This window comes from Stylophora pistillata, chromosome 1, assembly GCF_964205215.1.
Source record: "Stylophora pistillata chromosome 1, jaStyPist1.2, whole genome shotgun sequence".
Taxonomy (NCBI): domain Eukaryota; kingdom Metazoa; phylum Cnidaria; class Anthozoa; order Scleractinia; family Pocilloporidae; genus Stylophora; species Stylophora pistillata.
This window is the reverse complement of record NC_142519.1, coordinates 40355695-40367156: the sequence shown is the minus strand read 5'-3', so window position 1 is coordinate 40367156 and position 11462 is coordinate 40355695. Positions and strand designations below refer to the sequence as shown.

Sequence of the window (11462 nt, the reverse complement as noted above, 5' to 3'; positions counted from 1 at the left end):
ATTTTGCCCATCGAAGCACCCAAACACCCTTCGACAGACGTTTGAATGAATAAGAGAAAGAATTTCTACCTTACAGGAGTGTTTCAGCTGCTTTCATCACATGTTCAAAATGACACTAGCCCTGTGTAGGTTGGTTGATACTCCTGCAATAAAAATTGTTCGCTTTCTGAATTTTTAATACTGTTTCTAAACATTGTTTGTAATTAGACTTTCAGCAACATCCGGCACATTTTCATGGACTACTATTTTACCATTGTTTTGACGCTCACGGTGATAGAAGAAAATGTTCAGTCACACCCATCTCATAGAAGTATTCTATGTAGCTTTTATTTGTAATCAAGTTCCTTTGGAGGCTGAGTAATAATTTAAACAGTAAAATTGCGAACTCGTTGTCGTCACAGTTTTACATGGAGGTCAATTGCTCAGAAAACGACGCACAACGTTTCGTTCTTCTACCCTAGTTTTTTTCCTCCTATTTTTCTCCGGCTGTACAGCAAAAACTCTACTTGACTCATTTTCAATAACAGAGTTATAACAAAATAAAAGTACAAGATTACCTGAATGAGGATTGTTTCCTTTCTCTGCTAAAGTGTTTTTATGCCACAGTCGCTTTTAATGACAGAACAAATATTTTATTCCTGTAGACATCAATAAAACCCTAACAGATGTTTCAAGCCGGTGGGGTTATACGTAAGCTACCAACATAGAGGCTCGACATATATTTATCTCACATAGCTCCTGAAGAGGAGTTTTTCAGCGTGTTTAATCAAGCTAAACTGGGAAAAAAAAAGAAGAGAAAAACAGTGCTCACACTAGCTAGTTATGGCAAAAAAATGGCGTGAGAGTAATTTTTCAGAGATAGGGGAATATCCACCACAAAAAGAAGTCAGCCTCTAGCCTTTCTAGTCATATTACCTTTCTTTTACGAGTTCTCAGACGTGTCTTCAGCTTTTATAATTAGCTTTCCAAATGCCCTACTTTTATTTTGGAAAGGAAGTTTTAACGCACGCCGATACTTCCTCCTACTCTGTACATCGAAAGTGACATACCTTCAACTTCGTAAACAGTAAATCGATTGTAAGATTCAGTGTCTAAAGTTAAGTGCATTTGCTGAAAATTGTTATATGGGTAACATATCTGAATCTGTATTAAAGAAAATAAACACCTAAGCACTATTTGTTATTTATAAGCTGGATTACCTTATTCGTACCTAATTTCGGGGACCTTTAATTTCGCGTTTTTCGCGATTGCAAATAAATCACTAAAGTAAAGACCCGCGCATGAAAAAATCCTCGCACAATATAAACAAGCGATATCTAATCCTCTTTGGAGAATTCAAATCGCAGAAAGGAAATTATCAAAATTTGAAAAAACAACATCTACAAGATATGTGTCAACAAATACACAAATGACTAATCGCTCTTACAGGTAACTTCTATTCATGTTCTATCCTCTGTTGTCAAATGAGGTTAATTTGCAAAGATTTAGCTTATGGAACGGAGAATCCAGTAATCATCTTCATTAAATGGTAAGACATTTTGCAAAATGAAATGATTTTGGAAATTTAATGCCTTTTTTTTATATTTGCCTAGTGAAAAAGCGATAATAAAGCCCTGCGAAGTATTGTCTCGCCAAAATCGCGAAATCAAGTACCCGAGAAATTGTAAAAAAAAGTACTCGCGAAATCAAGTAAGATAAAGATCGTAGGGTATGTTTACAATGTCTCTTTTTGTCCGAAGATTGTGGGAAACCATGATCGAGCTGAAGACCTCACTGAAATATTTTAATTTACTTTCTCTCCTACCGAAGAACCTAACGCAAAACATATTATTGTTCGCCTAACTTTTCATGATTGATCAGCTAACGGGACGTTTCATATGGATATCAGGCTTGTTGACGAGTTTAAGTAATTGAACATGGACCTTATAGCTTACGTATGCACGCACGTGTGTGTTTAAGTGAACGCAAGGGAAATGAATGGCAAATTTTAGGGGATATGCTTGTCTCAGCTGGGGTTGTCCTGGTTTTAGTGGCATCAAGGCTTTCGGCGTAGTCGTTTACCTCCTATACAGTAGAAATATTTGGTAAACTGTGAATCTTGCCCAGAATAGTACAGTGCTGGGGCGAATCCAGGGGTGGTTCGGGTGGTTGAGTCGAACCCCCTAAATTTTCCCTCAAAATGCTGGAAATCATGTTTCCGAAGACCTGATTTTCAAAATCTCTCGAACCCCCCTGAACTTAATCCTGGATCCGCCCTGAATGGAAGACCATCTCAGTCATGAAAGAACAGATAAACTACAAAGTCACAACTGAAGAAAGCGAGAGAAGCTCGGCCATAAGCATAAGCAGCCTAGACTTGTAAATTATAATCAGAACTCTTCGAGCAGAACCAAATTGTCTAACAGACATCAACATATATAAAAAGCCCACAGATGTTTATAGCTGGTATTTGATCTTTGCGCAAGCAACTGATAAACGTAAAGTCTGTTTTATTTTTAATTCATTTGAGAGAGCCAAAGCGTCTTTTTTTATCGACAGGCACAAGTAGCCTTAAAAAAATTTAACCGGTAAGTTGAATATGTAACTGTTTCGAAGAAGACAAACTAAAATAAAGTTCAACCTGTTTTAGTTGCTAGCCACAAGAATGCTTATTTCCACCCAGCATAATCTTAAAAATTAATCTAGCTCTCGAATATATTATTTTTGGTTATTGAAAGTTTTAACTTTTTTCACGGTAAGACATTTCCCAGTTCAGTTTGCTATCAATGTAATACTCCTAATTTATAAGTGCTATCAAAAGGTCGTTATCTCTTGAATTAAATATTCAAAACTGTAGTAAACTGAATAGTCAATCATACTTTTACTTCCACGTGTTTTGTGAGTATTTGAATAACAAAGGATTTTGCGATCATAATTAAATTTTTGGGAAGAACTTTTCAAAATGTCAATGGAGCATTTGTTTTGCATAATACACATGTTTTACATATGTTTGTAAAAGTATAAATAGATACGTCCCTCGCTTCAAAAGTTAGAAGAGAAGGTACAGAATTGTAAGTAGTTTAGTGATATTCTTGGAACTTTTGTGATTCCTGTAGTTAGTTGTATCTGTAAAATATTGTAATGTATATATTTTCCTTCCTTTGTAGTTTGACAAAAACTTAAAATGTAATTAAACTCAGTGTTTGTTTAAAAATCTGCTTCGTCGACATCTCTTCCGAAAGGATAAACATATACCCAATTCAGCATTTCATTTTCCTCAATGGTTTATTTTTTTCAATTTCTCAGACCAAAAAGAAAAAACAGCTGAAGACCTTTTTTCTGTAGGATAAACAATTAATTCTCATACAGTAGCTAATACGTAGCCAGCAAAACCGGCGTGTTGTTTTACGTTTTCAGGCGAGAGGAGATGATCGCGAGGCGGGCACGAAGTGTGAGTCGCATAGCGTAAGGGGAGGAGCGAGAAAAAATTCACGCCTGTACTCACGCTATTATTCAAGCTCTTACGCCCCGAGACACACCTCCTATCACTAAGAAATCACAGCACATAAAAATGGGGGATGGCCTTTTTTGCAGGCGGCACCTGGGGCCAATACGAGAACGTCCACCGGTGAGATCGTCCCACGGTTCAACAATGACTCAGATGCAGGATATAGACGACAAATCATAGTAAAACTCCCACGAAGACATATGCCACCCGCTCAACTTAAGGAAAATACTTGTAGATTCTAATATGTATCGAGTTGATCTGAATGAATGCGACGTATGTCATCTTAGGCCTACATGAGGTCTCCCTGACAGTAACGCTACCACCCATTTGTACGGTACTCTTGGTTGGGTAGAGGTACTTTAAAGTAAAGTGCCTTGGCCAAGAGTATTACACATGACCTGGCCTTGACTCTGACACAAAAGCTTTCAGATAAACCAGAGCACAGCCTACCAATATTAACTCCATGTTGCTGTATCTCCCTCGTGGTGAACACTGCCACAGAAATGTATCTGTATTTTAAAGTGGAGCGCGAAAAAGATGGGTACGAGTGTGGTCGCGGTGTACCGTGGAAAACTCTTGCCTAACAAATGTTTCGCATGTTAAGGAAAAATGTGGGATCCCATAACTAAGGCTTACCAAGGCAGCCCTACTAATTACGTGGGAATTTATTAAGTAACAAATGATATCCTTGCCATGAGACATATGTAATCCCCTAATTTGGTTTTAAGTTCAAAATGATTTCTATCAACATCAGTCAGTGAACTTGTACGATATTCTATAGTTTTGACGTAAGCCATATGTCGGTAGAGCTTATTTTCTCTCTCTTCGCTTTCCTCAGTCTACGTGTGGTAAGATTTAACAGATGGTTTTTCAGCTTTTAAGGTAATATAATCTCCGAAAAGAGGTTGGCTAAGGTGGAGTTTCACTATGTAAGCTCCTGCAACTCCACGCCAGTTTCCTAACAAGAGCCGAGTTTTGTGTCGTGAATTAGGAAACTTTGGTGACCTGCTCGGTCAACGATGGTCTGTTGAGAAACACACTCGAAGTAATAAGGTGATTGAAATGCATCTTGTTATATTGTTTGCAGATGCTGAACGTGTTCGCTCAAAGAAAACATCTACCAATCCGTGCAATGGTCGCCCTTGATATTTTCGGCGGGAAAATTAGTGACGGCAGGGACTGCCAAGTAAACATTTCTATGAACTGCTGCTGCCCAACTAACCGCGGAATATGCAAGGTCTTCTTCCCAAGAATAGTTGTTCTTGATTGGTTACATTTCTATGCCAGGACGAAATATTACAAACAAGTGATGATTTACGGATGATTTGAATCCAAATGACTGAGAGATCTCCTAGTTGAAATTACGTTTAAAAAGGGTGAGAAACTGAAGGGTTGAGACTTAGCACGCACTGCGCATCTGTAACACCACCCCATCTCGCCTCCCCTGACCCATTCTCATCCTGGTTTTTCATATTCAAATGTTTTTCTCTTCCTTATTTCGCGAAAAAAATTGCTTGGTTTTGGTTGTTTATTTGATTTCAAAGCTTTTTAAACTTTCACTGGGATAAAATGACTTTTCTTCACAATTATATCTTAATGTACGATGTAACACCACAGCCCCTGTGCTGACATTATTACGTATGTACCGTAATCAGAGCCGTTAAAGCCGAAGTGATTCTGCAGATATTAATAGACCACATGTTCTTTTAAAACCAGTTAAAGTGATGATGTTGACGAATACAGTTTGACTGATTCAGAAAGACAGAGATTTAGAAAGCCAAAAACACAACGGCAGGTTCACTCTATTTAATTATGTGTCTCCTCTATAACAAAACCACCACAACTTGCCAATTTACAATTCAAATTGTATTTTTAGCTGCGCAGGAAGAATGTCTGCCAGAGAGGGCATTAAATTGTTTTTCTTCTGTCCATGACGACCTAGCTGATCACGCGGTACGCTCCCTCTTTAGCTTCTTCATTTACTGAAAGGCGACGTCATCAGCCTCCGTGTGATGGCACGAGGCGTCTTCCGCAGAAGCAAAAAGCTGGAACGTCTCAACAATGAACAGCAAGCGCCAATCAGTAAAAGATATCAGGACTATCAAACTTATCATCAGGATAATAACTCGACATATGCATAACAATATGTTAGGGCAATCTTTAAAGGGGGTTCGTCAGGCATTATCTGTTGCCATGGCAACAGCACAGTAGTGCTAAAAGACCCTCTAAAACTCAGTTTTTGAAAGATATCTCAAAAACCAAGTCGGTGACCTAGTTTTTTTTTTCAAATTTCTTAAACGTCATCACATTCTCTACCTGTATACGTGATATAAAAAAAAAACTACCTAGTAGAACTTGAATTATTTAGGAAAATGCTGTTTTAAAATGTAAAAAAATTTCCACTAGATAAATTTTTTTTAAATTTTCTTCAGGAATGCGTAATGATGTAAATAATTTGTATACAAAAAATCAGGGTAGGTCACCGAACTAATTTTCGAGATATTAGTTCATCAACTTAACAAGGTTTATTTCCGGTTTTTGCAATTCTAGCTTACACTTTTATATCCGGTCACGCGTTTTTAACTATACCGCTGACTCACAGGCTCATTTTCGCGAGGACGAGTTCGTGTCCGCGCGATGAATCGATGGATGCCCTCATAGCGGAAAAAATCGTTCATCCTGAAGATGGATTCACATTGTTTTGTAGTTTTACACCTTCCTGAAAAATAAGTCATCATTTGAGACTCAGACTGCTTACAGTTACGACAGTTGGAAATGAACTCCGGAGAGAATTCTCTAGCGGAATTCGATATATCATGACAAGTTGATTTTGCAGATGGCGCCAATGCCAGTACTCCATTGAGGCCGGTAATGTTGAGTTTCTCGTACACAGATTGTAGTGTAACATGAGACAACCCAGCATCTGCCAGCTTCTGGACCATATTTGTTGAAAGATGAAGCTTTCCATCGAACGTCTGGATGGTATCTTGTCGTTGTTCCGAGAAGATGGCTTGATCGAAGGCCTCATTCAGCGATGCACATGCATTTACCATGATTGACCGATATAATTATTGCTTATGTGCAATTTGAAGTGGAGGAGTGAAAAGAATTTCTAGTGAAAAGAATTTGCATTAACGTCTTCCAGATTGTCACGAGCGTCAAACTCAGTGGAAATTAGGGTTTCGTATACGTCAGTAATTTGTTAGTCGTCGCAGATTTCGCGAATTTCTTTAATTTTCGAGGTACTAGAGGTATGAACAAGACTTGGCTTAATTTTTCTTTTTTTTTCTCTTTTCCACTGCCATAACCGTGAACTTTCATTATTCCATTTTAAATGGAAAACAAAAAAAAATTTTGCAATCTTTTCTTAACAAATGCGAGTTTGCCTTTTCGTAGTTGTAATTGACAGTGTATCGAGGGAAATATCAACAATCTTTCTCACAAGTTTAAGATGAATATTTTATTTTAATTTTACCGTCTGTTGTTGAATTAGAATTAATTTAAAGTCTCATCTACATTTTTACGATCCCTTGTGTACTGAAAATTATGTTTATTTTTATAGCAACATTTACACTTCTCCATTTCTGTTCATAAAACTGTCCAATGTTTACAATCCTGGATCCAACAATGATTTCATTTTCCTTTTCATCTTCCAGTGAGTTGTTTAGGAAAGTTCTCGGTCATTTCATTTTATTAGGAGTCAAATACAATGCGAAACAAATCGTAGCACTCAGAGGTATCCACTTAAATTTCTCGCGGAACAAAGTAAGACCTACCGAATGCACTCGACACGACTTTATTGATGGGGTGTCGACTTCACCATCCTCCTTTAGCTTGTTAATTAAAATTTTTTTGACCACTTTCGGCAAGAACCCTGCCATCCGAACATTTTCCTACCTGCTTTCAAGAAGTAAACTTTCCATTTTTGTTTCTCAAATAACCACTTCCGCTGGAAACAATAGAGCTAGAGGTACCCGGCAGTTTTTGAAACGCTCATGGCGGCCATGTTTGTTTACAACTCGCCCGCGGATCTGATCGCGCGCGCCATCGCTTATTTCTCTCGCGAGTAATAAGCTTGCGTGTATCTTGGAATCCATTCTCCCCGCGGTCAAAAAAACCCTTTCGAGCCTCCTTAAGAGTATTTTTAATCAGTTTTACAGACGATTCTCCCTTCAATGGACATATGGAGAAATAGCACATGTTACCCTTCTACGGGCCGCCTCGGCCGCTTTTTAGGTTTTCAAAACAGCTTGCATCCATTTTACGAGCATTGAATCCGGCTGGAGGGGATAAGAAATACGTAAATACATTGTAAGATTAAAACGAAACAAAACAATACAAAGAAGTACAAGTTAAATGAATAATATAACCTTCCCAGTATGAAAACGAACACAAATGATGCCTTTCTGGCCTCGTTCTCCGGTACAAAATTCAAAATAATGCATTATCTCAAGCGAGGCCAGAGAGGCTAATTTAAATTTAAACAAAAGAATATTAATCCGGCAGCCATTTATGAAAGTGGTCAATAAGTAAAAATAACATGGCCTTGGTGCGAAGTTAAAAGAAACCACACAAACTACATGTCACTCACAAAACTGTAAAATTTTCAAGAGACCCCAGAGCTCTGGGTGAATCTGAAGTGATTATTCAAGAAGCCTGACTGTCAATGAACCCTTTACAATCCAGCATTAGTATTCATGATATTCTTCACACTGTTCTCTCTGCATTTCCTATGATACTGACAAGAAGAATTTGTTTCCCAATCAGGAGCATGTTGAATTAGTGATTAGAATTTCCTTGATTCTCATTGGAGCTTTACTTTTGATTTTAGGGTGATACTGTGAGGAGAAATTAGAACCCAGTCCCCCTCAGGGGTTTAACGGTCAAAACAATTAAGAGAGGCTCCTTCATTTTCACATTTAGAAAATGAAGGAAAAAGTCATAAAATAATAATCAGACTACTTGAAAGGTGTAAGTAAGCTCAAATCAAACATTTTGTAGGAAGGATGATCATTTTTTGGCCAGGTTGACCAAGGACGAGAATAAAGAGAAAAGTATTGTCAGCAATAAACACAGATAATGTCATCATTAGTAAACTTGGAAAGAAATTAGTGGAGGACCCAATTTTGTTAATAATTCAGTTGCAGCTGACGCATACATGTGAGTCAATAAGTTAGTTATTAAACACATGTCATGGTTTTTTCAATTGTTTTCCACTGCTACAATTGAAAATCATTTATTCAGCTGACTACTTGCATACTCTTTCACCACCATTTCAGCAAGAGTTATTCAAGGCTTGATATTCATGACCATGTTAAGAATTTCCACAATTTTCAAAGGAAATTAATTAAATAAATGATCTTGTCTGAGATGTTAAACTTACCTAAACCCTTTTTAAATGGTTCCAAAGGTTGATCTTCAAAGAAATCACAGACAAGCGCCGCCAAATCATCTATTATTCACTAACTGATAAATTGTGTCATCTACTAATTAAAAAAAAAAAACAAAAAAACAAAAGAAAACAAATGAACAAACAAAACAGAAAGAAAAAATGCTTGAGTGAAAGCAGTTCAATTTTTCAGATCCTTTTTAGCAAATGGTGACATTAACAATATGTTCAGTTGAGATAGAATAAATATATGAAAATCATATATTTTGAACTGCGGTATTTGATACGTATGATGGACGATCCTCGCAGTAGATAGCGCTATTTGAGCAATAGCGAAATTCAGACCTGAAAAAAAAAAAAAATCAGGCCTGTACGGGACTCGAACCACTGACCTCTGCGATACTAGTGCAGCGCTCTAACCAATTGAGCTAACAAGCCAACTGAGAGCAGGCCGTTAAGTTGATTCGTAATGAACCCGTGAAAGTGATAAATGAGATAGAATAAATATATGAAGTGGTTTAATTCATATATTTATTCTATCTCATTTATCACTTTCACGGGTTCATTACGAATCAACTTAACGGCCTGCTCTCAGTTGGCTTGTTAGCTCAATTGGTTAGAGCGCTGCGCTAGTATCGCAGAGGTCAGTGGTTCGAGTCCCGTACAGGCCTGATTTTTTTCAGGTCTGAATTTCACTATTGCTCAAATAGCGCTATCTACTGCGAGGATCGTCCATCATACGTATCAAATACCGCAGTTCAAAATATATGATTTTCATATATTTATTCTATCTCATTTATCACTTTCACGGGTTCATTACGAATCAACTTAACGGCCTGCTCTCAGTTGGCTTGTTAGCTCAATTGGTTAGAGCGCTGCACTAGTATCGCAGAGGTCAGTGGTTCGAGTCCCGTACAGGCCTGATTTTTTTCAGGTCTGAATTTCGCTATTGCTCAAATAGCGCTATCTACTGCGAGGATCGTCCATCATACGTAATATGTTCAGTTATTACGGAAGCCATAATTTTAATGAAGTAAATTTCATTTGACATGCAGATGAAATTCAACCCAAGAAATGATCCTCACAAGTAAAGTGCAATTTATTTTAAAGCAATTGCAGAAAGTAAACCAGAAACATTCATGCTTTGAAAAGATTTGAACCCCTGCCTCCATGATACTAGTTGGGCAGTCTACTACCAACTGTCAGCTACAAAGCCACATGTTGATAGGTAAAATTTAGAGGCAAATCTAATCATAGTATTTAATAAATAACTCAATTTGAGCTGCAGATGAAAATCAAGCAATGCACCAACACATACTGAAAAATGTAACAGCCCTTGCGAACTGAATTCCCAGTTTTCTGGGAATTCCTGGGAATTCTCAAAAATTCCCAACAATGCAATAAGCTCTGATTTGAAAAGCTTGGAATGACTGGAAATTTCTGGGAAAGGAAGGTTCCAGTTTTGTGAGGACTTGAAATTCCTAGGAATTACAAGGAATTCTCAGCTATACAAACTACCTATAAGTTAAGGAGGGTGGAATTCTTGGGAGTTTCTGCATCCAAATAATTCCAAGAAATTCTCAACACTGGGAACCTGAAGGTTTTAGGACAAGAAGTAATTTTGGAGGCTTAAAACTTTGGTTCAATAAAAGGTATGCCTTATAAAATATGCCAATAGATATATTACATAATTATATGTATATGTTTATCATGAAATTTATTTTTCAAACTAAGTCTTTGCAAATCTTAACATTAATAAGCATTTTTTCATGAAGCAGCCGTCGATTAAACTGTCAATTAATCCAATGTACTCATATCACAGACTTGCTTTCTAACCTTTAAGGCCTCGTGGATTCCATGATAACAGAAGTTTTTATTGTGATGCAAAATGTCTCATCTCCAGAGATGTGCTAAAATCATAAAACATAAACATAATCATAAACAGAGGAACACTTCAGAATGTGCACATCCATTTGTAGGTGAGAATCTCAACACAGGTCGCCCAAGCTCTGCCACAGGCTCTTTCACAGTGGATTATTAAAGAGTTTGTCAAGTGGTTTAGTTGGGCTTGCTTTTGAGCTCCGTAAAAGGTAACGCTGTGTGAAATAATCAAAGAAATAAAGTCTTAACCTTCATAGAGAGCACAGACTACTCTCTATGAAGGTAAGACAATTTTCTTTGATTTATTTCACACAACTTTACATTTACGGAGCTCAAAAGCAAGTCCAACTAAACCACTATACAAACTCTTTAATAATCCACTGTGAAAGAGCCTGTGGCAGAGCTTGGGCCACCTATGCCTTCTCCTGTAACACATCCCCATTTAAAAATGTACTTCACCATTTAAAAATGTACTTGACATTTTAGGAATCTTAGTTCCTGAATGAACCAATCAGATCTCAAATACATTTTTAATGAGATCTTTGGGAAATAAGTTACTGTATCAACCAATCAGATTTGGGTTTGTAATATGAACCTTACTCTTCAGGAACTAAGTTCCTGAAATAACCAATGACATGAAAGAATATATGCCATGTCATTGCTAAATTAAGATTTGTCTGTTTTATTTAAGTCAACACCAGATAA

General features: G+C 37.3%; 1 protein-coding gene across 5 annotated transcripts in view; it reads right to left on the bottom strand.

Moving 5' to 3' along the window:
• Nucleotides 1-11462, bottom strand: part of LOC148742508 (uncharacterized) — a 59367-nt gene that overhangs the window by 32304 nt on the left and 15601 nt on the right. Inside the window, exons 3-5 of one of the 5 annotated variants that reach the window (XM_088757089.1) lie at nucleotides 10713-10786; nucleotides 8871-8970; nucleotides 6922-7767 (exon numbers count right to left, since the gene is read on the bottom strand). The exons of 1 other annotated variant lie outside the window; for it this stretch is intronic. In XM_088757089.1, coding sequence (XP_088613215.1) covers nucleotides 10750-10786 — 37 coding nt within the window. In that variant the 3' untranslated portion in view covers nucleotides 6922-7767; nucleotides 8871-8970; nucleotides 10713-10749. Of the gene's footprint in view, nucleotides 1-6921; nucleotides 7768-8870; nucleotides 8974-10712; nucleotides 10787-11462 lie in introns of those variants that run through there. 3 more of the 5 variants (XM_088757083.1, XM_088757094.1, XM_088757092.1) reach the window with 3 other exon arrangements.